The sequence below is a fragment of the Myotis nattereri genome, assembly GCF_964212035.1.
Source record: "Myotis nattereri genome assembly, chromosome: X".
In the NCBI taxonomy this organism is placed as follows: Eukaryota; Metazoa; Chordata; class Mammalia; order Chiroptera; family Vespertilionidae; genus Myotis; species Myotis nattereri.
The window spans coordinates 3,065,503-3,091,458 of record NC_138078.1 but is presented as its reverse complement, the minus strand read 5'-3'; the positions used below and the strand labels follow the sequence as shown (position 1 = coordinate 3,091,458).

The following is a 25,956-nucleotide window of genomic DNA, read 5'->3' as shown; positions in this document are numbered from 1 at the left end:
AAGGAGCTGGGATTCAAGTGCAGATGTCTTGGGCAGTGTAACTCCCTGACAATGCAAAATTGAGATTCTGTTACATGTTGGTTCTGCTTGCGCTTGTATCCCACAGAAGTCTGCAGGCGTGGCTTTCATGCCACTGATATGCAATGGCTTGATGTATGTCTCCAACCCCAATGACTCCCCTGAACTCTGGACTTGAGTGTCCAATGGCTCTCTCCAATGTAGCTCTTCCAAAACGCAGCTGCTCACCTAGTCTAGCCCATCCCAGTAAATGGCAACTTAGTTGGGCCATTTTATAGCCACTCCACCAACAAATCTGTTAGCTCCATCTTGGAAATATATCTGGAATTCCGGAACTCTGGGACAAGCCTCCATCATAACTCACCTATTGGCAACAGCCTCCTAGCTTCTAGTCTTGTCATATGACGGCCGGATGGTTCGTGTGCAACGCAGATCAAATCAGTCATTCCTCCGAGTCCTTACCTCGCCCTACAGGACCTGGAAGCAGCTACTTGTGTCTACCCTTCCCCACGAGGAAAAACAAAACCAATTTCTTCCCCAACCCCCCTCCTTCCCAAGGACCACACATCCTGCAGCGTCTCACCCTCGGCAGCCCCCCAGCAGGCTGGGCCTGTTCCCACCTCAGGACCTTTGCACTTGCTGTCCCTCTGCTGAGGATGTCTCCCCCAAGCTGTGCCTAGGGCTGGCTCTCTCCCTTCATTGGAGGGGACTCCTCTCTCTGCCTCCTCTAGGTCAAATGTACGTGGGCATTCTTTGTGCTGTTTTCTTTTTTCAAATTTTCTGTGAAGTCAAAAATTTTAAATTAAAAAATAAAACTGGTGGGAAAGGACATAATTCAAATCCTATGGTTCCCAAAGTAATAAATACATTTTTTTTCCGTTGAAAGAATGAATGTTAGACCATCCAAGCTGTGCCCCCAGGCTCCCCCAGGTGGCCTGGGACAGTGGTCCCACCCCATCCTTGGAAATGTATAGCCCCGTATGAATTTGTACTTGGCCATCACCCCCAGGCTAAGAACACGCGATTTTAAAGCTGATCGAGCTAGTGTCACAACCGTGCATGACAATGTGAATACCAGGTCTTTAACTTGGCCAGATACTTCAGCCGTCACCGGGATCGCCTTTCCGGGGTCACCAGAGGTTCCCTTGGGCAGAAAGCTGTGACATCAGTATCTCCTTCATTTACATGCTTCTTGGGGACTGTGTTGTTATATATTTTTTAAATATAGTTCAAATACTTAATTGTTAATAAGGTGCCAACGTTTACACACAGTGTTACAATAAAAAAAAATGCTTCGTGGTTGTTCCAACACCAAATGGGAATGGACCTCGTAAAAGTCACACGGAGGCTCATTCCCAGCACACCCAGGGCAGCGCAGACATCGCCATGACCACCTCATGCTCCCCGAGGGAGGGGCGCAGGCTGCCCCCCTGTGCACCACCGGCGGCTGGAAGTGAGGCCAATAAAGCAGTGCCCAGAGGAATTCAAAGGAAGGGAAGGCGTGTCCTGTGACCATGAGTGATTCCGTTCTGCATCTCGGTTCTCCTCTTCCAGCCCAGCACCTGCTAACGAACGCGGAGCAGCATTGCACGTGCTGATCATTTAAAGTAACAGCTCACCTGCGTGAAGAAACTGCTCAAAGCTTTTCAGTGTCTGTGACTCATCAGGGCCAAGCATGTAGCCAGTGACCTGTCTTCTCTGTAAGGCAGCAGTTCTCAACCTTCCTAAGGCCGCGACCCTTTCATACAGTTCCTCATGTTGTGGGCACCCCCAGCCATAAAATTATTTTCGTTGCTACTTCATCACTGTCATGTTGGTACTGTTATGAATCGGCATGTCAATATCTGATATGCAGGATGTACTTTCATGGTTACAAATTGAACATAATGAAAGCATAGTGATTAATCATAAAAACAATATGTAATTATAGATGTGTTTTCCAATGGTCTTAGGCGACCCACAGGTTGAGAACCGCTGCTATAAGGTTTTTGGGAAGGACTGGATGAAGAAATTTCAGGTTGCCTGCTTCTATTTTTTTAATATATTTTTATTGATTTCAGAGAGGAAGGGAAAGGGAGAGAGATAGAAACATCAATGATGAGAGAGAATTGTTGATCGGCTGCCTCCTACATGCCCCCCACTGGGAATCAACCCTGCAACCTGGGCATGTGCCCTCAATCAGGATCGAACCAAGGACCCTTCAGTCCGCAGGTTGACGCTCTATCCACTGAGCCACACCGGCTAGGGCTCCCTCCTTCAAAGGAACAGCAAACACCGAACGCTGCTCTGCTTCAGGCGTGTCCCCTTTCTCCATGGGCCATGCACACACCTGCATTCCCAGGGAACGCGCTGAATAAACAAGGACTCCCCGTGCCACTTTGGGGACACTTTATTTGGTGTCTGACTCTGCGGCATAGTCCTTAGGAACAGGGAGAGCAACAGAGAGGCCGACATGCCTGGTTAGAGAACACCTTTTGCATTGGGTGTTCAGGTTTATTTACATAAAAAACTGATTCTGAAAGAATCCAGTAAGTTGTACAAATGTCTAAAGCAGTGGTTCTCAACCTTCTGGCCCTTTAAATACAGTTCCTTATGGTGTGACCAACCATAAAATTATTTTCGTTGCTACTTCATCACTGTCATGTTGCTACTGTTATGAATCGTCATGTAAATATCTGATCTGCAGGATGGTCTTAGGCGACCCCCGTGAAAGGGTCGTTCGACCACCAAAGGGGTGGCGACCCACAGGTTGAGAACCGCTGGTCTAAAGCCTTTGGTTCTGGAAAAAGGAAACAAAAGCATTCCTTTAAAAAGGGCCGATTCCATCTCCACAGCCCAGTCTGCGCATCTTGCTCATCAGATCACCTGGGAAAGTGTCAGAGTTCTGCATTTGGTTACAGGCAATACCGTCCCAATCCCCACACACGTGCTTTGTTAACAAGGAGTGACCGGTGGGCGGAGTTCAGGCTCCGGGAGGAAGGCAGCTGGCTCTGGTGGTCCCCATGGCAAACACGCCGTCCTTGACCTGCACCTGCCTGCCTGACCCTGGCCTTTAGTTGAGGCCAGCCTGCACTCCACAACTCACTGGCGGTTCAACTTATGAAGGGAAACAAGGTTAGGCTATTGAGGTCAAGAACCAGTTCCAACTGTTCCCCGAGAATCCATAGACATCCCTGCGCTAAGCACTGGGGAGAAACACACAACTCCCCTTGGTGACCTTGGCCCAGAGTCAACTAGCCCCTCATCCCATGGCCTCGGATGGAAGAGGAGGCCATTCTTCGGTGTCACTGACCGTTGGCTGGCTGTCCACTGTTTCGTGGCCCCTTTTGCAGCTCCTTATTTCAGCTGAAAGGGCATCCGGGACTATCTACACCCCGGCTATGACTAATGCTCTGTGGGGAGGTCACGTGGGAGTAAGAGGGGAATTATGTGAGGCAATCCTAGAATTTCAAGTCCAGGAAAATCCGGCTTCACTTGCATTTGTTCCATGGAAACCCAATAACAACACTCATATTTGACTCTGTTGCTCAATACTTACGTGCTGTGAATGAGATAACAAAGTTCATTCTATTATAAGAAGGAACACTGAATTCTCTACGGCAGACGGAGTGTTTCCACACTGAAGTGGCTATCTGATATGATCTTGGAGGGGCAATTCCCGAAACAAATTTTCCATCGTTTGGCAGCATGATCTGACAAACTTTAAACACATCAACTAGAAGTTCTCATAGAAGCCCACTGTTAGCTAGGTTTTTATCCGAGATGGACATTTTTATTGGGGCTAAGAAATGACGGATTCTGATTGGGAATTCTCTGTCACATCCAAAAGGGAGCAGGAACTCTAAGGTTAGAAGAGAGTCTTCAGAGAGGCTCGGCAAGCAAAGGTAAAGAGGATGGGGAGGACAGTGACAGGGACACAATGATGGCATCCAACACAGCAGACACCACTTCCCTCCCAAGAACCAACCCCCCCTTTCTCATTAAGAGAATTGAAATATTAGTCACGCCTTGCTAAACACTGTCTTTCCCAGACTCCCGTGCAGCTGTGGGGGCCACGTGACAGAATTCTAGCCAATGAGGAAAGCTGGGCATCTCTGGGAGAGCTGTGCTTTCTTGAGATTAGCACTGCACCTGTTACTTGCCTCTTCCTGCTTAGAAAACAGACATGGCACCTGGCAGTTCAGTAACCAGCTTGTGACTGTGAGGCAATAAACCAAAGGACAAAGGATGTTAGAAAACATACCAAAGAGTGTAGGCCAGTGATGGCGAACCTTTTGAGCTCGGCGTGTCAGCATTTTGAAAAACCCTAACTTAACTCTGGTGCCGTGTGACATAGAGAAACTTTTTGATATTTGCAACCATAGTAAAACAAAGACTTATATTTTTGATATTTATGTTATATATTTAAATGCTATTTAACAAAGAAAAATCAACCGAAAAAATGAGTTCGCGTGTCACCTCTGCCACGCGTGTCATAGGTTCGCCATCACTGGTGTAGACCCTCGATGATATGAGAGTCCTGAGTGCCCAACCCCAGGTTTCCTACTCAGCTCGTCACTGTTCATTGGGATTCCTATGATTTGCAGCCAAATGCACACCTGGCACATCAATACCCAATGATGAGATTGACAAGGATGAGGATGACTCAGTGAAAAGGGAAGAACGAAGGCTAAAGAGAAAGAGCGAACGGGGTAACTCTTACTCACGCTGATCACAGTGGACCTAAAACACCAGCTTCACTCCTGCTCGCAGGAAGGACAGAAGTCCTGCCTAAAGGAATCACTGCCTCATTACGAAGATGCCCAGTGCTCAAACTGGCTGTCTAGGATGTAACTGCCCTTCTGTGCTCTGATCGCTGGGATGAGAGTGCATGCTTACACATTAAAGCTGGGCGGTTTGCATCCTACAGAGAAGAGAATGGAACAGATTTAGAATCAATTTGGTATTTCGCTTGCAATCCATTTGGAGGAGTTCCCACTGAGAAGTCATATGCCTCACCCCCTCTGCAGCGTATTTAATAAGATCGGAGAAGAAAAAGAAGTAGTCGCACTGGGTAGCCTGCTCTGACTGCTGTCTAGGCTATTCGGAAATTGACGCACACGTGCGCCGAGCTGGCAGCATATAGGATGTGTCCCATGGAAAGGGCTGGACTGATCAATATGTAAGAATGCACAGGCAACAGCAATAAATAAATGAAGCAAATGCAATGGGGATGCGAATCGGTGACTGGGTGAGTACATTCTCCTAATAAGGATGAATCCCTTTGCCTGGAAGGGAATACAGTGCAGCACTAAACGCTCCAATGGTCCGCCGGGCTGGCCCAAGGTGCTGGTCTTGCATAGAGAAATGATTTCTTCAGACTCATCATAACACGTGATCCTGATGTTGGTTTAGAAACTGATGGCTAAGCAAATTAGACTGAGAACAGGAGCAAGAAAGGGGATGTTCATGCGTGACCCCATAGTTGCAGCTTTCACTATGTTCACATTTAAATTCTTTTCCTTTTCCAACAAAGTAAGTGCAAATACATTTAGTCCAACTCACTAACATAGCAGCAAAACCTCAGGAACCAATGAATAAGGGCACTGGCACCCTGGTACCCCCCTGCCTTTTGGACTCAAAGCTTCAGAAACACCAGCCTTGAACAGAAGGGCAAACATTTCTTGATTCGGCATTTGTGTTCCATCGTTCACACCCACCCACATGCCCCCGTAGCAGTTAGTAAATTCATTAACAAACACGATTTGAAACTCATAAGGAGTTAAAGCTATAAAATGCCTACTCATTGGTGTATTTTTTTAACAAACGTTTCATCCTTCTTCCCTTCCTTTCAAACAAAGCTTCTGGGTCATTCATTAGGATAATAACATATCACTTGTTTACTTCTTTTAAAATGACACAGTTGTGTTTTTCTCAAAACGACTGCCATCTTGTTTCTAATTAAACATGATGGATTCAGGGTCCTGGTTTGCCATCTGGGCCATATGTCTCAGAACATCCTTTTTTGTGATGATGCCAAGAAGTCTCCTGGAGAAGAAACAAAATAGAGAAAAGAGGTCAACCTCGCAATACCGACTCATGCCTTTCCCGGAACACCAGTGCCTTTGTCACCTGGGCACACCGAGAGACGACATTCCCCAGCGTCCCTTGCGGGTGTGTGCAGCCAGCTGAGTGAGCCTGGCCAATGGAGTGAGTATGGGTAGACATGAGAGGTGCCCCTCCCGGCCGCCCACACATTTCCTCACACTCTCTCTCCTCAACTGCCAGGCAGAGGCAGAGGAGCAGTGAAGGACTCTGAGGTCACAAGGGATTGACAAGGAGCCACCAGATTCAAAGACCTGCGTCCTGGAATGACTGTGTTGCAGACCCCACGCCTGCTGCGACTGATACTGGATATGACTCGGGAGATAAATAAACCTGACACATCGGGCCACGGAGATTACAAACTTGTTTATTACAGCAGTAAACCTACATACGATGCCTGATATACACTCCTAAATTTTAAAACTATAATCAATACAATAAAAGGGCTTATGAAAGCCACTGTCAAAACTTGCCCACACCATGGAAATTCTAACCATAAGGTTTTGTTTTTTTTAATCCTTACCCAAGGATATTTTTTTCATTGATTTTTTTTTTTTTTTTTAGAGAGAGTGGAGCGGGGGGCGTGAGAGCTAAAGAGAGCGAAACATCAATACATCAACTGTTTGCCTCCCACACGTGCTCAGACTGGGCCTGGGGATCAAACCTGAAACCCAGGTATGTGCCCTTGACCTAGAATTGAACCCAAGACCCTTTGGTGTTCAGGCCAACACTCTAACCACTGAGCACACTGACCAGGGCCCAAGTATAAGGTATTTTAAGTATAACAACTGATTCTATTTTAAATCTATCTTACTAGAAGGGGAAAGTTTGACATTCATCTCTGACCATATATGTAAATTACCGCCTCTTCCAAAATGCCATTGCTTTCAACTTACAGAAACAATACCACCTCCCAGGATTGCTTGTATTGGGCCACCTAGACAATGCATTGCACAACTCCAGGGGGCACTGCTCACAAACACTGCAATGCACGAGTGCCCCTAGAATATGCTGTACACACTTGGACAACCATTCACGACAGCCCTTGCCTCACTCTTGATTCTGTTAAATATTTACGTGGCCACCTGCTGGAACAAGTCATGCCCTCTAGGTACAGTGAAGGGCTTGAAAGAAGGGGATGTACACAACTTCTTTGGAGAAAAGAAGTTCCATAGCCAAATTCGTTTGCAAAATGCTGCCCACTGTGGCTCCATCATACCCAGGAAAAGGGGAATGGAGAAGTGAACTATGGCAGGACACCGGGACACTGGACAGCTATTAAATGACAGGCTTCTCTGCATCTGTGTAAAATGATGAAGACACACAAAAATCAGAAAGCACAATTGTAATACACTGTCATTTATCTAAGTAAAGCCAAATTAGTCAAACTCAAACTCATCTGCTACTAATAGAAAGTAAATATTCAAAGGGAATTCAAGTATTCAGAGCAGTGTCCAAGTCAGTGACATCTGGTGAGATGCACACTGGTTAGTGAAACTGTCAAGCCAGAATTCTGACTTTTGTCCCTGATCACACTGGAGCTTAAAAAAGTGACTGATTTATTGTGTTAGTTTTCCTTCTGTCACACTAGGGGAGACAGCAGGTACTACCTCTTCCCCTCCCCCTCATGGGAGCATCTTCAGGAGAGAGGAAAAGAGCCAACAGGGCCTTTGGAAGCATGCTAAGCAAAAATAATAATGACCACATGGGTGACAAAACACTGAAAGACAGCGTCATGACTATCATAACCAAAAAATGAAAAACAATGTAGAGAGCGGAATAGAATTAGAAAACCAGTATTTTGCACCCCCAATGTAATAATGAGGTTAGCCAATAATTATCATCAATGAATTCCAAAACTGCTGGGTAAATGGTTGCTGGAAACCAGAAAATTCACATGGTCTCAAAGGATCCGGCCACCGATGACGTACAAAGAGAAAAATGTCCCTTCCCAAGCAAGGTTCCGGCCATCAGCATCCCATCCGAGTGATGGAGCTTATCACCAACAAAGTCGGAAAGGCTGACATCATGACATCATCTACTTTGAAATGTTGCCAAAAACCACTTAAACCAAATCAAACCATGAGGAAGCAATCAAACATATTCAAAATGTGAGACTACTGGTCTGGACTCTTAAAAAAATATGTGTCACAAATAACAAACAAAAAGGAGGCAGGGAAGTATTTTAAACAAACATCCCCAATAGAATATTGTTCGGGCTAAAAAGAAATGAGCTATCAAGTCAGGTAAAGGCATGGAGGAACCTTAAAGGCATACTAAGAGAAAGAGGCCCATCTGAGAAGGCTGTGTGATTCCAATTCTACGACATTCTGGAAAAGACAAAACTAGGGAGACGGAAGGACACATATGTAATACCTCAATCAATAAAGAAAAAAAAGACACAACAAAAAGAAAAAGAAAAACTAGGAAGACTGTAAAAGATCAGCGGTTGCCAGGGGAAGTGGGAAGGTGGAGTGTTCAGGACAGTAAAACTACTCTGTGTGATACCATAATGGTGTGTACATGTCATTCTCCATTTGTCAAAACCCACAGAATGTACAACACCAAGAGTGAACCCTAATGCAAACTATGAACCTTAGTTACTAATACTGGACCGATAGATCAATGGCTACAAATATAACCCACCGATGAAGATGTTAAGAAGGGAAACTGAAGGAACAAGAGAGGGAATATGGGAACTCTATACTCTCTGTTCAACTTTTCTGCAAACCTACAACCACTCTAAGAAATAGAGCCTATTAATTAAAGAAAACAAAACCCTTGGAGGGGGAGGGGTTGCCTGAGAGGAGGGGATTGTGAAGAAGGATAAAGCCAGGAATTGTGGTGGGGTTTTTTTTTGTTGTTTTTTTAATATATTTCTATTGATTTCAGAGAAGAAGGGAGAGGGAGAGGGAGGGATAGAAGCATCAATGATGAGAGAATCATGGATCGGCTGCCTCCTGCACACCCCCTACTGGGGATGGAGCCCGCAACCCGGGCATATGCTCCAACCAGGAATTGAACCTTAACCTCCTGGTTCATAGGTCAACACTCAACCACTGAGCCACGCCGGCTGGACAATGTTGCTTTTCATTTTAGCTGTTTAGAGCTACTTGACTTTCACATGTTCATATGGTACTTTAAATACATTTCTGAAATTGATCCAAATGCAGTCCAACTGATGGTTCCCCAGAAAGCAAAATGCTGTTATACTGACTCTGCCAAGCTGAGTCCGAGTTCTGGCTGAGCCTGCTCAGGCTGCCATGGCAAAGCACCACACACCGGGTGGCTTAACAACAAAACCTAGTTTCTCACAGTTCTGGAGACTGGAGGGCCAAGGTCAAGGTGCTGGCAGGTCTGGTTTCTGCAGCAGCCTCTCTCCGTGGCTTGCAGACACCTGCCTTTTCTCTGTCCCAGCAACCCCGGTGCGTCTTCCTCTTTTTCTAAGGACACCAGTCCTATCAGATGAGGGCCTCACTCTTATGACCTCATTGCACTGTAATCACCCCCTTAAAGACCCCACCTCCAAATACAGTCACACTGGGGGGTCGGGGCTTCAGCACAAGAATTTGGGGTGCGGGGAGGACACAATTCAGCATGTTCCTTAAGATGAGCTCCTTGGCTTTACTTGTTAAACATTTTTGAGCCTTCTCCAGTTCTGTCCAAAACATGCTCAGGACGATGACTAAAACAATGCTGCTTGGAAAAAAATGACTTGTTAGTGTTTGCAAAGTGCTGAGAACTCTACTATAACACACCACACACCACACACACACACACACACACACACACGCGCGCGTGCGCGCGCGCCTCCCACGTCCCTCCCACGTCTGTAAAGCCTGGTTTGTATTTCCTTATCTTCACCCTGGAGACAGCATCAAAGATCAGGCATCTGCCTAAAGCAGTCCTGACAACCTCCCCTTTGAGCTCTGGGGCTACGATGTCTGAGAGTCATGCCGGGTGCGATGGTGCTGGGGAAACACACACGCAGCAGCTGCCTGGGGTGCCTGGGGTGCCTGGGGTGCAGGCATCAACGGGGCCCGGGCCCGCGACAATCATTATCACAGGACACCGCACAGCCACCCGGAAGGAGGCGACATCAAAGCCGGCACGGATCTGCAGAGCCGGGAAATGTCCTATTTCATTTACATCAAGAGCTTACACTTCCAGCCCCTTGGGGTAGCAGTTCAAGTGAGTCCGGTGACTGGTAAACGGCCGATCTATCCGCTGGAGGCACTGAGCTCTTCCGAGGAGGCCACCCAGCAGGACTTGGGGCCGCTGACACCATCTCCCCGGCTTGCATGTCCTTCCTTCCTCGCTCCCATGGACGGAAAAGCCCACCCCGAGTCACTCTTGGCCCCTGGAGGCTTCCTAGACGCCGGCATTCAGGGGACAAAGACTTGTCTGGTTCCCGGTCTGCTTTCCCAAAGACCTTGGACCCCGGGCCCTGAGGAATCCTGTGGCTGCTGCTGGCGCAGGGGATGAGCTGGGCTCTCTCGGCCCCGAGCAAGGAAAGCGCATGGCGACAGAATAATCAAAACCCGCGCTGGCTTCAGAGAGGCCTGCCCTGGCCGCGAGCCGGAGATGAAAGGCCCGCACACCAGGCCCCCTTGCCAGCACTAACGTATCAGCATCTGTGTTTGTTTAAAATATGTAGAGCAAGAGGGGGAGAGAGGGAGAGAGTGCGATTTTGTTTTCTTGCAGAACATTCGGAGCCAATTTCAGCGCCCAGATCTTCACAGGGAAACCTCGGGGGCTCCGCGAGGTGCGAGCGGGCATTCGGGGCAGAATTCCCACCGGCGCTGGAAATTCCGAGGATAACTGACATTGGATTATTATTTTAAAGGGAAAGAGAAACTGCGATCCACTTGAGACGACACGAGTGATCACAGTAGTATTTATACCGAGCGCTGGAAATTCAAGTACATAAATGGGCTTCAGTGTTTTGCAAAGTGGGGTCCCCCGACCAGCGACAGCCCTTGGGGGCTGGTTAGAAATAGACATTCTCCGCTCCCCGCCCCCCACCCAGGCCTGTTCCTGGGGCCTGGGTTTCAGCTGGAGGTTCAATCCTCAGAGATTCAGATGCACACTCAGGTTTGAGGACCACTGAGTTCCTTAAAAAGTCACAGCTAAGCCCTAGCCGGTTTGGCTCCGTGGGTAGAGCCTCGGCCTGTGGACTGAAGGGTCCCAGGTTCGATTTTGGTCAAGGGCACATGCCTGGGTTGCAAACTTGATCCCCAGTAGGGGGCGTGCAGGAGGCATCTGACCAATGATTCTCTCTCATCATTGATGTTTCTATCTCTCTCGCTCTCCCTTCCTCTCTGAAATCAATAAAAATATTTTTAAAAAGTCACAGCTAAAAGAATCTCCAGCCTCAAACAGTAGTTCATTTGTTCCATATTGATCGCCACTCCCACGTGCAAGACACCCCGTAGCTGTGTCAGAGCCGGGGTGGGGGTGGGGGGGACGCTGGTCCTGTCGCTAGGAGCTCTCCGGGTCAGGGAGCAAATGCAGCCCCTCGGAGCCCGGCCGCTCTGGGCAGGAGTGGGGAGAAGGTCGCCTGGGCAAGGCCCGCTCACTCGGCTGTTCTCTGGCATCCAGTGTGGGGTCACCCAGTTGGAACACCGGTGACATCTCGGGCCGGATGACTCTTTGCTGATGTGTGGACTACCCTGTGCACTGTAGATGCCAGCAGATGCCAGCAGCACGCCCTCCTCCCCGCTGTGACACCCCATCTCTCTGGGGGGCAGCACCACCAGGGGTGAGAAGTGCTGAATTCAACTTCCGCAGTGTGGCCCGGGAAATGTGAACTACGATAGAGAGTGCAGCCTATGGAGCTACAGGGGCCTGAGCTATATTCAGGGGACCAACGTCTCCACAACCCATCCCCCACCCCCACTCCCCGCCCCGGCCCCAGCCCGTAAGGCAGGGGTAGGGAACCTTTTCCTGCCAAGGGCCACGGGGAGATTTGTATCATCATTCTCGGGCCCTACAAAATCATCACCTTAAACATGAGCCTGCTCTATCTGGTCAGACATTGAATGAGCTCACCCCTAATGCCTTGGAGGGCCAGACCCCATGGTTTCACGGGCCTCATATGGCCCGAGGGCCGGACGTTCCCCACCGCTGCCCATAAAGGAATGAGCTGGGCAGACGACCCTAGGTTCCAGGCAACCCTGACTGAGCCGACCTCCTCCTCCTCCTGCCAAGCTTCTGAGGCCATGGAATTTGGGGTGCGCCTCTGAGCCCAAACATTGGCCCTCAGGGCACGGCACCTCCCACACCATCATGACCCTCCAATCTGCTCGGCTGGCATAACAGAAAGCGGAGGAATTTGCTGGCAAAGACCATGCCAGGGCCGCCACGCCTCAGCCCTCCGATAACGCTGGTGTTGAAAGCGTGGAACACGCTGACAAATGAGGGAACAGGCTGAGCATAATGCGAACTTCACCTCTGCCTCTGGGGATTCCATCCACGAGAGTGCAGGTGAGAGCCGCACGCAGCACCGGCGGGGCCCGGGCCCGGGGGCACCCAAATGCCCGCGAGCCGTGGCCTTCGAGACACCCATGTCCACGAGCCAACCTCGGGCAACCTCAAGGCCAAGTGACATATGTCTTGTCATACTGACATATTTCTTAACCACTTACTGTGTCTGAAATGGTACTACCGTCTTCATTACCTCCCATCTCTTTTTCTTAACGTGTCACTGACGAAGCTTTTGGTGCTGTGCCCCTAACCCTGTCTTTCCCACGAGCCCCGGCATATGATCAGCACCATGATTGAGGAATGTATATGTCACATTACCGCGGGCCAGGCTGCGCCTTCTCCCTGAGTCAAGGGCAACAGGGTGGTAGAAAAGCAACCCCACCCGGCCAGTGTGGCTCAGTGGCTGAGCATTGACCTATGAACCAGGAGGTCAGGGTTTGATTCCTGGTCAGGGCACATGCCTGGGTTGCGGGCTCGATCCCCAGTGTGGGGCGTGCAGGAGGCAGCCCATCCATGATTCTCTCTCATCATCGATGTTTCTCTCTCTCCCTCTGTCGCTTCCTCTCTCTAAAACCAATAAAAACATTTTATTTTAAATATATTTTATTGATTTCAGAGAAGAAAGAGAGAGTGAGAGAGAGAGAAACATCAATGAGGAGATAAATCATTGATTGGCTGCCTCCTGCGTGCCCCCTACTGGGGGTCCAGCCCGCAACCCAGGCATGTGCCCTTGACCAGAATTGAACCCGGAACCCTTCAGTCCGCAGGCTGACACTCTATCCACTGAGCCACACCAGTCAGGGCTAAAAACATATTTTAAAAAAAGAAAAGTAGCCCCAAGCCCCCTTCTTTGGCTCCTCCCCTTTGTGGCTGAGCCTGCAGCCTCAGGCCGGACAGCAGCCCCGCCTGGAAGCTTCTCCCATGTTTCCTGCGCACTAGCCCTGGCACCAGGTTCCCACAGCTGCCATCAGCTGCTCAGCATTCTCGCCAGGACTTCCGCCACCCTCTGCCACAGCGGTTCCCAACCTCAGCTGCACATGAGAATCACCTGGGAATCTTTTTACAATCCTGATTCCTGGGCCTCATCCGGAAATTCTGTTTCTCTGTGATGGGGCGGGGCCACAACATGAGTCACAAAGAAACAGAATTTCATAAGGATGAGGCCCAGAAATCAGGATTTTAAAACGATCCCCAGGTGATGCTCATGTGCAGCCCAGGCTGAGAACCACTGCTCTACCACGTGCTGCTCCTTGAGTCCCCTGAGAACTGAGAGAGAATCATGGATCGGCTGCCTCCTGCACGCCCGCTACTGGGAACATTCACCTGCTCTCCCCAGTCTGGGCACCGCCACTGCACACATCCCCCCCCCCAGCCCCCCTCCCCCGCACCAACCCGGCCACTCACCCGCTCCGCGTCACCAGGCACTGGCGGAGCCCCAGCTTCCGGAAGATGTCCACCACCGTCTCCATGGGGGTGTGGTCCGTGACCGTGAAAGGGCTGAGGTTCAGGACCCGGCGCAGCTTCAGGGGCTGCGGGCTGTTGGCCGGCAGCTCAGGGGGGTCCTCTGTGAAGTACATGATGGAGTTGCTCACGATGCCTTCCTGCCTCTGCCTGGCGTTCTCTGGAATGGGCAGCGGGAGCGGAAGTCACACCCAGTCCCTCGCTTAGCAACTCCCCCTACTCCCCCCCGCCCCCCCCCCCCGACCTGCAGGTACACATCTTCCCTTCTCCCGCCTCCTAGAATACCGCAGAGAAGGGGCTCCAAGGGGCACCTCCACATTCTTTTATTTTTTTAATAGATTTTTATTGATCTCAGAGAGGAAGGGAGAGGGAAAGAGAGAGAGAAACATCCATGATGAGAGAGAATCATGGATCGGCTGTCTCCTGCACACCCCCTCCTGGGGATTGAGAGCACAACCCAGGCCTGTGCCCTTGACTGGAATCGAACCCGGGACCCTTCAGTCCGCAGGCCTACGCTCTATCCACTGAGCCACACCGGCTAGGGCAGCAACTCCACATTCTTAATGGGGGGCTTCAGCCAAACATCTGAAATTGGCGCCTGCTGGGCAAGGGTCCCCCTGCTGTGACCCGCCTGTTCACTGCCAAGTTCTTGAAAGACAGGCCTGAGCAGGATCCTCCTTTGTGGAGATGCATGGCTTCCCCTGGACGCCAGGCACCCAGAAGGCCCTTCGCCCTCCACCCTCCACCCTCCACCCTCCGCCCTCCGCCCTCCACCCTCGTCTTCCTAACACTTCTTCACCTCATCATGGGAGAAGTTGGACATAACAAAACACCACACCTGCCTGGCCGGTGTGGCTCAGTGGTTGAGCATCGACCTATGAACCAGGAGGTCACGGTTCGAGTCCCAGTCAGGGCACAGGCCCGGGTTGCAGGCTCCATCCCCAGTAGGGGGCGTGCAGGAGGCAACAGATCCATGATTCTCTCTCATCAATGATGTTCCTATCTCTCTCTCCCTCTCCCTTGCTCTCTGAAATCGATACAAGTATATTTTTGAAAAGGAAAAAGAAACCACAGTTAGCTGCCCCATCGGTTTTTACAGACGTACAGTGGGCCCAAACGGCACTGAGTCCTGAAAGGAGCAGGAATTTAATGGGACCAGCCCAGGCTCACAGCCCAGACATTTAGCTCAAATCCCAAATATGACCCTTGGGACCAGGAAATACCCTGCGAAAAGCCACATCGCCCACCCCCTTGGATCTCCTCTCTTAAAAATGGGCCACTCTGAGGGTATCGCAACGAAAGATAGTAAAACTCTTCTGGTAACAATTAGCCTATTTCTATCTATAGGCAAGGCCGTGTGACAGGGCTGGGGCAGGGGGACGGGAACTCATTAGAACACAGCTTCATGCCGCCGACAAACCCGGGCTATTTTAAGTCGCGTGTGAAACAAACCCATCGGTCTCAGCTATTTCTCCAAGGCCGCTTTCCTTCTGTCGGGATTTTCATCTTTCTTTTGGTTCATGGGTAGAGGTTAGGGAAAATGCACGGCGGACTTGCCTTCAAATGAATCCCAGTCTCCTCTATAATACAGGGCTCCTTTCTCAAAGACTACAATTCACCTGTATCGTTCTTTGAGAAATAAAACTCCAACTGCCTGCTGAGGCCATTGACTGCAGTACAGCGCACTAAAGCAGCGGTTCTCAACCTGTGCGGCGCGACCCCTTTAGGGGTCGAACGACCCTTTCACAGGGGTCGCCTAAGACCATCGGAAAACACATCTATAATTACATATTGTTTTTGTGATGAATCACTATGCTTTCATGATGTTCAATGTGTAACCATGAAATTGGGGGTCACCACAACATGAGGAACTGTATGAAAGGGTCGTGGCCTTAGGAAGGTTGAGAACCACTGCTCTAATGGGAAGCGGGGAGCACCCCGGTCAGGCTGGTTGAAAAGGGGTCTCTGTTTAAAAGAGGAACACGGGGTCCGCTGGGCAGATGCCTGCCCATTATTTGGCTCAGGTTCAATCTAGTTGCATCGAATGGGAGATGATTCCACCACAGATGCAGGTGACAATGAGGCACATGTTTTCAAATGGAGAGGCTATGCGACGCACACTGCGCACTTCTCCCCTAAGTCAAGGCGGTTCTGTCCTGAAGCTCTAAGGTCGAGGCGACAGTCAACACATACTTATTTGCTCACGTTCATACACCAGTTGATTTTCTAGAAGTCCACACAACAGGAATCCCATCTCTTTCAATAACCAATTTGAACATTGGGAATGGATCAAGCCACACACCTCAATGAAGAACTGATCGCATGACCCGGCCAGTGTGGCTCAGTTGACCTATGAACCAAGAGGTCAAGGTTCCATTCCCGGTCAGGGCACATGCCTGGGTTGCAGGCTCGATCCCCAGTGTGGGGCGCGCAGGAGGCAGCCAATCCATGAATCTCTCTCATCATTGATGTTTCTCGTTCTCCCTCTCCCTTCCTCTCTGAAATCAATAAAAAAAATTCTTAAAGCTTCCATAAAAACAGGTAATTTATAAGAAGGTTAAGGTGTAAAATTGGGAGCAACTGTAGTGGTGATCAGTACAAGATGCTATAACAAAGTAAACACTATTTAGAAGAAAAAGCAGATTATTTTAGGATGCCATGGTTTACTAAGGCATGGAGAAGTCTCCAGCAGAAGCAGATGGCACTGCTGTTCTTCCAGGAGGAAACCTCTTTATCCCTAAACAGCCTGTCCAACAGATCTGACATTTATCTTCTTTTTATTTTTTTTAAATATACTTTATTAATTTTTTACAGAGAGGAAGGGAGAGAGAGAGAGAGAGTTAGAAACATCGATGAAAGAGAAACATCGATCAGCTGCCTCCTGCACATCTCCTACTGGGGATGTGCCCGCAACCCAGGTACATGCCCTTGACCGGAATCGAACCTGGGACCTTTCAGTCCGCAGGCCGAAGCTCTATCCACTGAGCCAAACCAGTTTCGGCTATCTTCTTTTTAAAAAATATGTTTTTATTGATTCCAGAGAGGAAGGGAGAGAGAGAGAGAGAGAGAGAGAGAGAGAGAGAGAGAGAGAGAGAGAGAGAGAAAGAAACATCAATGAGGGAGAATCATTGATCAGCTGCCTCCTGCACGCCCCACACTAGGGATTGAGCCCACAACCCGGGCAAGTGCCCTGACCTGGAATCAACCGTGACCTTCTGGTTCATAGGTTGATGCTCAACCACTGAGCCACACCAGCCGGGCTAACACTTATCTTCTTCTTAGGCCCTGGATGTTAGTCCCTTTCTGCAAGTAAGCATCTTCCACATCCTGGAGAATCATCATTAAATCATCCACCAGATAAAAAAAAATCCGAGTTCCCTTAACTCTCGCCCATAACTGGAACTTTCCATCCCTTTAATCATCGCTGCGGCTTCACTGGGGCCTCTCTCAGCCGTCCTTGCTTAAGTGCAGAACCCAAGTCTGGAAGAGCCTAAAGCCCTGCCGAGCACAGAAAAGCCTCGCGTTTGCAAATGGCGCTAAGAGGCACAGTCCCCTGAACCGGAATCTGAGCGGGGGCCGCCTACGCCCCACTTGCTGTGTGTGGTGAAGGCCGCACCTCTCAGGCGGTGCAAGGACTCGCTCTCTAACCAAGAGGCAGCCGTGGCTTGCGGTCCAGAGAGAGACGGAAAATCAAAACACACTTCCATGTCCCGGGAGCGGCTGCTACCATCTTTAACATGACCGCTATTCACCATGCTTTCCTCAGCCAAACTACCTCGGATCTATTTATAATCGTTGCTCCTCATTCCCCTGGGAGAGGACTGGGCATGCAGTCAGTGCCAGCTAAATGCTGGTGTCCTATTTCCATCGTCACGAGAGGGCACACTCATCCTGCAAATGCAGCTCGCGAGTGTCTCCACCGCAATCCAGGGAGCCTTCTGTTCCCAGGGCCAGGAAAACAGCTCTCCTGGTTGCTCAGAGCGAAGCCACCCCTAGCCTTTCCACACACCATGCAAACAGCAGCTTCTCCGCCGGGCCGGCTGGTTGAAGGCACAGAGGTGTTATTTCCACGGCGTGGTGCCCCTTCAGACATTCCAAACACAGCTTCCCGGGGCGCGGGCAGCGGGCTCCAGCGCGGGGGACAACTGCTGCCTCCCACCTGATTACGGCACTGGGGGCAGCAGGGTTAGTAAACCATCTCCTGGCGGGTGTGCCCGAGCTGCACAGCAGGTGATGGATCCTGTGACATTTATCACTTCAGATTTTCATTTCAACCTTTGCTTAAAGGCGGCTGATCACCTTATTTTAAAACAAACCCAGCCCCACTTATACAGCGTGGTTGCTTGGTTTTTTTAATCCTCACCCAAGGATACTTTTTCCATTGATCTTTAGAGGAAGAGGGGAAGGGAGGAAGCGGGGAGAGAGATGGAGAGGGAGGGGGGGAAGAGAAAGAGAGAGAGAGAGAGAGAGAGAGAGAGAGAGCACGAGAGAGAGAGAGACATCAACTAGTTGTCTCCCACAAGCTCCCTGACCCAGGCCGGGGACCGAACCTGCAGCTGAGTTACAGGTTGCATTCTCTAAACGTCTGCAGCCTCTTGCCTCCTAGCAGGACAAGGTATCGAACGAGCAACCCTTCGGTCTGCGGGCTGACACTCTAACCACTGAACAAACCAGCCTGGGCTTACACAGCTTTTCTAAACAACCCCATTTTCTCTAAGGCAATACTGATGTCTAAAGGCTAAGTGACAGGACCTACAACAGTGATGGCGAACCTATGACACGCGTGGCAGAGGTGACACGCGAACTCATTTTTTTGGTTGATTTTTCTTTGTTAAATGGCATTTAAATCTATAAAATAAATATCAAAAATATGTCTTTGTTTTACTGTGGTTGCAAAGATCAAAACATTTCTCTATGTGACACGGCGCCAGAGTTAAGTTAGGGTTTTTCAAAATGCTGACACGCCGAGCTCAAAAGGTTCGCCATCACTGCCCTACAAGAAAGAGAAGTATCTCAGCACAAACGCGCTACCGTGTCCAAACTATAAAGTCAGCTGTTGCTTTGGGAGGTAATCCTGTTTGAGCAACAAACATTAGAGGATCGAGCTTATCCAAGGTTATTTTTATAAAGCCTTTGATGAAGATACTTTAAAGATATTTTCAAAGCTATTTAACACGTGAAGAGATCTGGGACTTCAAAGGGCGAGCTGAGAGATGGTTAACCCAGGGCAGGGCGAGGCAAAGGTTTGTCAGGTGAAGGCGTGCTGGCATCAGGGCATTCTGCCACCAGACCCAGGCGAGTCCCCCTGGCAAACTTCATAAATACTCTGGCAGCTGGGGTAGTTAGTAAAGTCATCCATGCCAACCTGAGCCCCATCATGGTCCCCGCCTGCAGTGAGGCGCTGGGAGGGTGTGCAGATCACGGGCAGGCATGTAGCGGAATGGCATGCGTGTCTGCTGGGCACCACCGATGCGCTCACTCTCCCTGCCCCGCTGCATGGGGAGGTCCGCTGGGACTCCCCCACCCCCCTCCCCCCTCCCCAGGGAGCTCCCCCCAGGCTTATCTCTTTGGAATCCTCCTCCTCCAGCCCCTTCAATGCAGCCTTGGCTAGGCTGCTGGGCCCACAGGCTTGCTTTTTGGAGCCGCTTATCTTCGGGACACCTCACCTGGGCATCATCCCCTCCCCTCCCCCAACTCAACAGCCTGGCCCTCAGCCCAGCTGATTTCAATTCGCACAAGAGGAGGAAAAGCATCGCACAGAACTGATGTGACATCATGTCACAGCGGGAAGCGAAAGGCTTGGGTGGAGCCAAGCGGCAAAGAACTCCCCATCTCAGTAGTTCGCCTGCCTGAGTCTGTCTCCGAGAGCAGCTCAGCCCGGGCCGGCTCAGGCTCTCCCATCCCTTCCTTCTCGGCTTTGCGTTCTCTGGAAGGCTGTACCACATGCCTCCCGGCAGGGCTGGAGCCCAGGGAGCTGCTGGCAGAGGTGGCGCTCACCTTCCAGCCAAGAACGGCCTCCTAAGGCCCTGCCCCTCACAGTGCGACGTGGGACCAGCCGCAGAGCATTAACGGGGAGCTTGGGAGAAATGCAGCGCCTTGGGCCGCACCCCAGACCAGCGGAATCCAAATCTGAACTTCAACCAGATCCCCGAGGGACACAAGCATATGTTCAAGTGTGGGATCCGCCCGGCCCGCATGGCTCAGTGGTTGAGCATCAACCTATGAGCCAGGAGGTCACGGTTTGATTCCCGGTCAGCACACATGCCCGGGTTGTGGGCTTGATCCCCAGTGGGGGGCGTGCAGGAGGCAGCCGATCAATGATTCTCTCTCATCATGGATGTTTCTCTCTCTCTTTCCCTCTCCCTTCCTCTCTATTAAAAAAAAAAAAAAAGCCCTAGCTGGTTTCGCTCAGTGACTAGAGTGTCGACCTGCGAACTGAAGGGTCCTGGGTTCAATTCCAGTCAAGGGCACGTGCCCGGGTTGTGGGCTCCATCCCCAGTGTGGGGCATACAGGAGGCAGTTGATCCATGATTCTCTCTCATCATTGATGTTTCTCTCTCTCTCTCTCCCTCTCCCTTCCTCTCTGACATCAATAAAAACATATGTTTTTAAAAAGTGTGCGATCCCTGGGCTTAAAGCCTTCTGACTGTGTAGGCTGTCTCCACCCCTTGGAGAATGCGGGGGTTAGAAGGCTGCCATTCACTTTAGTCGCCCACCAGCTCCCCCTTCTCTACTCACTGATGGCGAGAATCAGTTCCCTCCTCTGGGCGAATCCAATGAGGCGCTCGGAGTCCCGGGACACCACCACGGGGAAGCCGTTGTAGTCGGTCTCTTTGATGAGCGTCTCCACGTCCTCCACGGTCATGCTGTCCTGGGTGAGGACGGACAGCGGTGGTTCCCCGCGCCGTGGCCGCATGACGTCGGTGGCCAGCGTGCGGTGCGTGAACTCATCCTTCACGTCCAGGAAAGGGTACCCGTTGAGGTGGATGTGGGCCTCATAGATGCCTTCCTTCCCAAAGGCGTCGGCCACCCACTTGCTGGTCACGGCTGCCGCCATCAAGGGGACAATGTACTCCAGACCCCCCGTTAATTCAAACATGATGACGACCAATGACACCGTCATCCTGGTCACGCCACCTGCAAGGCGAGAGAGGAGGGGGGTCCCCAGCTCAACCCAGACCCTCCGCAGGGCATGGGTTGTGGAAACTGACAAGCTGGCTGGAAACTCAAGTTTCTAAGGAGACAGTCCAAGAGCGTCTGTTCTAAGGAGACAGTTCTACGCGCTGCCCGTGCTCAGACCTCTGTCACCTACATCAGGGAGCCATGAGCCTCATCCGACTGGGGGCTCTTCTGCACTGAGGGACAACTCGGATGTCGATTCACCTAACAGTGGTCGGCAAACTGTGGCTCACAAGCCACATGCGGCTCTTTGGCCCCTTCAGTGTGGCTCTTCCACAAAATACCACGTGCGGGCGCGCACGTACAGTGCAATTGAAACTTCGTGGCCCATGCGCAGAAGTCGGTATTTTGTGGAAGAGCCACACACAAGGGGCCAAAGAGCCACATGTGGCTCGCGAGCCGCAGTTTGCCGACCGCTGGTCTAGGACCACACGCCTTGCTTTCTGGTGAGTGGATCCTATGCGGGCTCTGGTTTCTCACTCAGCAAGTGGGGCTCCCTTCCAGAACCCCAAAAGCTGGAAAACTGCAGAGACTCTTGGGGGCTAGAGACAGGAGAGGACCCGCCTTGTGTCCCTTGGCATTCAGCAGGAGAAACCATACCAACTTCTAATCTTCCAATGAACTTGAACTGAGGCTCCTTGATCTCAGCACTAGGAACACGTGGGACTGGTAATTCTTTGCTTGGGGCTGTCCTGCGCACTGTAGGATGTTTAGCAGCATCCACGGCCCCCACCCAGTAGGTGCTACTAGCACCGCCACCCCCAGGTGTGACAGCCAAACATGTCTCCTCTCTTGTCCACTGTCCCTGAGAGGCACAATCACCCCCAGTTGAAAACCACTATCCTAGATGGCACAGCTGCGAGATGGTAGAGACTCCATCAGCCTGGATCCCTGAATGACTGAGTGGAGAGAACCTTCCGCTAACTACACACACACACACACACACACACACACACACACACACGTTGATTCTCATTATTCACAGTAGTTATGATCTACAAAGTCACCACAAACGCTGAATTAGCAAATTCTTAATCACTGCCCTAGGGGAGACCTAGGTTAGGCTTCTGTGAGCCTGTGGTCACAACATTTTTGTCAAAATCCATTTGTGTGTGTTTCTGGCCAAAGACACCTTATTTAATAGATGCAGTTGACTCAGTCACGTTGAACTCAGCCTGAAGGGAGCTTCTGAACGTGTGTTTTCTCCCTGAGGCACATCTCAGGCTCCTCACATGAGGAGAGCCAGGCAGCACCTCAGCGCTATGCCTGAGGGCCATTTTAAAACGCAAAATCATTAACAAAAAGCACAAAAAATGCAAATCCCATGGCACTCGATAGACCACAAGAAGGGCATCTGTATCCCATGAGAAAGCTGAACCAAGAAGGCAGACCTTCACCTTGGTGAGTTCAGCGGGGAACATACTCATGTCAGATCACTCCAGTGTTGCACCTATGAGTGCCCGAGAGGGACTGCAAAAGCCCTACGGGTACTGATTTGGGGGTGACAAACACATTTTAGCAAGTACACAAATGCCCAATTATGGAATCCACGAATTATGAGGATCGACCGCCATCACGAACCAGATCTAAGCCTCAGTGTGTTAAGCCCGTGGGATTTAGGGGGTTACTTGTCACAGCAGCACACCCTCTCCAATCCTGAGAGCGCAAGTGCTCATGGCTTCCTCTGGCCAGTCCTCTAACCCAGATTGGCTCTTGTGCTCAGTCTGTCTTCCTTTCCTTGCACCTCCCACCCCGCCTCACCCTGCCTCACCTTGCCTCACCCCGCCTCACCCCGCCTCTGGCTGTACCTAGGCAGGCCGCTGCTCCCACCATGGCGTAGAGTCCCGGGGTGACGCAGTCCGCGCCGGGCCTGCACCAGTTCCTGAAGATGATCCAGTCGTGGTGATGGTACGCCAGCTGCTCCACGCCGATGCCCACCATCCTGCCCGCCATGGCCCCCACGGCCATGCTGGGGATGAAGAGGCCGGACGGGATCTCCAGGGAGCACACACAGAAAGAAGCATGAGGGGAGGAGTCCGAACCCCAAAGCCCCGCCTCCCACCCCAGTACACACTGACCCCCTCGACAAGCTCGCATTTTGCTTCAGTCTTCAAAGCAGCTGCAACCTTGCCCTGACCGGTGTGGCTCAGTGCACAGTGTCAGCCTGCGGACCGAAGGGTCCCGGGTTCGAGTCCGGTCAAGGGCACGTACTTTGGTTGCAGGCTCCTCCCCAGCTCGAGCCCTGACCAGGGTTCGTGCAGGAAGCAACCAATCCATGTGTTTCTCTCACATCAATGTTTCTCTCTGTCTCCCCTTCTCTTCCACTCTCCCTAAGAATCAATGGAAAAATATCCTCGGGCGAGGAGTAACATAAATGAATAAATTTTAAAAGGAGGTGCCACCTTCAAAGTAGGTCAGGGAAAAGGTGGGACAAGTGGCTGCACCCGCCTGCTCCCCCGTGGCTACTGTGACTTGGAGAGAATGTCGTTTTATTTACACTTTCCTGCCCCGGCCTTCAGCAGCCGGGCGGGGCGGCGGGGGGTGGGGGTGCCTGGGTGGGTTACAAAATGAGCAGCCCCACTGCAAACAGCATTCAAAGCGACAGCTGTCCCTGGAGACACGCACCACCTCCTTGCTCCCCTCGCCTGTCCTTCAGATTAGCTTTTAAAATGAAATGTCAAGCCGCAGCGGGACAATGGAAAAGGTTGGCCTGCGAGGGCTCGCGGGGAGAAGGAAGCCGAGGGCAGCCGCGCAGTCGCCCCCGCAGCCCGCGGCCCTCATGGCGGGCAGCGCCCTCCTCCTGACCACGTCCATTTTCCGAAAAGCATTCAGAACAGGCTCAACCCAGGTGAGAGCGGCACAGACAGAGACTATACATGATCTCACTCATTTATGGATCATAAGGACCATTATAAACTGATGAACACAAATAGACACAGAGCAGAGCAGCATCGAACAGACTGTCACTACAGCGGGAAGGCCGGGGAGGGTGGGGGGCGGGAGGGGAGGGTAAGAGATCAACCAAAGGACTTGTATGCATGCATACGAGCATCACCAATGGACACAGACACTGGGGGTAGGGGAGGCCGGGGAAGGTCAAGGGGGAAAAAAGGAGACATGTAACACTCTCTGTAATACTTTAAGCAATAAAACAAAATTTTAAAAAAAAGAGAGAGACTACGGGACTGAAAGGCCTCGGTAACAGCGTGCCTCCTGCTTCGGTGTGAAACACATTTCATCTCTCTAGGGCAGTGATGGCGGACCTATGACACGCGTGGCAGAGGTGACAAGCGAACTCATTTTTTTGGTTGATTTTTCTTGGTTAAATGGCACTTAAATATATAAAATAAATATCAAAAATAGAAGTCTTTGTTTTACTATGGTTGCAAAGATCAAAAAATGTCTATATGTGACACGGCACCAGAGGTAAGTGAGGGTTTTTCCAAATGCTGGCACGCCGAGCTCAGAAGGTTCGCCATCGCTGTCCTAGTGAGCAGGTAGCACGCCGGGCTCTCCGCGGCGGAGACTGCACGTGGCTGGATCCTGAGCGGGAGCCGCATCTATGCCGACCCAGACTGTCATCAGTCTCAGGATGGAAGTGGCTCTCTAAGCAGAGTCCAGGTTAAGTCGGATTCTTGAGTGTGGGTGCGCGAGTGTGGGACATTCCTGAGGAAACGGTTCCTTTCTGAGCTGCCCCTCCTCCCACTGCCGCTGACTGCCCTGGAGCTTCAAAACCGCCTGTCCCAGCAGGCACCAGGGGGTGGCCAGGGCCTTCCGCAGACACGAGCTCAGTCCCTTTGCTGGGAGCAGGTAGAGCAGACCATCAGCTGTTTCATGGAGTCCACCACTCCTTGTTCTCAGGCAAAAATTCAGGTTTGTGCCTGACCATTACACACTCAAGTATAAACTCCCTACCTGGTTTCTTCGACTTAAAAAAATCATAAAAATCACACACAGACCGGGTAGGCGTGGCTCAGTGGCTGAGCATCGAGCTATGAACCAGGAGGTCATGGTTCAACTCCAGGTCAGGGCACATGCCCGGGTTGTGGGCTCCGTCCCCAGGGTGGGGCGTGCAGGAGGCAGCTGATCCATGATTCTCTCCCCTCATTGATGTTTCTATCGCTCTCTCCCTCTCCCTTCTTCTCTGAAATCAGTAAAAATATATTTTTTTAAAATCGCACACAGAAGTAATCGTAATGGAAACAAATGGGTGTTCAGGAGGACTCTCAACGTTCTGCTTGCGGTCGTGGGTGCTGGTTACACAAGTGTGTGTTTCAGGAAAGTTGGCCAAGCTTTGTATGTCTCTGGATGAACAACATACTCTGAGCCATGGCTTCTTCACTTGTGAAGTGAGATCAAAAGCTATTTGAGCCCTGACGGTTTGGCTCAGTGGATAGAGTGTCGGCCTGTGGACTAAAAGGTCCCAGGTTCGATTCCAGTCAAGGGCATGTACCTTGGTTGCAGGCACATCCCCAGTAGGGGGTGTGCAGGAGGCAGCTGATCGATGTTTCTCTCTCATCGATGTTTCTAACTCTCTATCCCTCTCCCTTCCTCTCTGTAAAAAATCAATCAAATATATTTTTTTAAAAATAAATAACAGCTATTTGAGAGGCTGGCTGTTTCTCAAAAGCATCGTTTCTTGTTGATTCAAAGAAGGTCCAGAGCCCAGCACAAGACAACATTCAATACAGGCCCACCCCTCCCTCTTAGCACGATTCCATAGCGGCC

The 25,956-nt window shown here is 50.8% G+C and overlaps 1 protein-coding gene across 2 annotated transcripts in view; it reads right to left on the bottom strand.

Moving 5' to 3' along the window:
* Positions 1 to 2,389: 2,389 nt before the first annotated feature.
* The window catches only part of CLCN4 (chloride voltage-gated channel 4), a 55,747-nt gene continuing 32,180 nt past the window's right edge, over positions 2,390 to 25,956 (bottom strand). For both annotated transcript variants that reach the window (XM_081080917.1, XM_081080918.1), the window contains exons 9-12: positions 23,037 to 23,223; positions 20,788 to 21,186; positions 13,993 to 14,209; positions 2,390 to 6,045 (exon numbers count right to left, since the gene is read on the bottom strand). In XM_081080917.1, the coding sequence (XP_080937043.1) occupies positions 5,955 to 6,045; positions 13,993 to 14,209; positions 20,788 to 21,186; positions 23,037 to 23,223 (894 nt within the window). In that variant the 3' untranslated portion in view covers positions 2,390 to 5,954. The remainder of the gene's footprint in view (positions 6,046 to 13,992; positions 14,210 to 20,787; positions 21,187 to 23,036; positions 23,224 to 25,956) is intronic.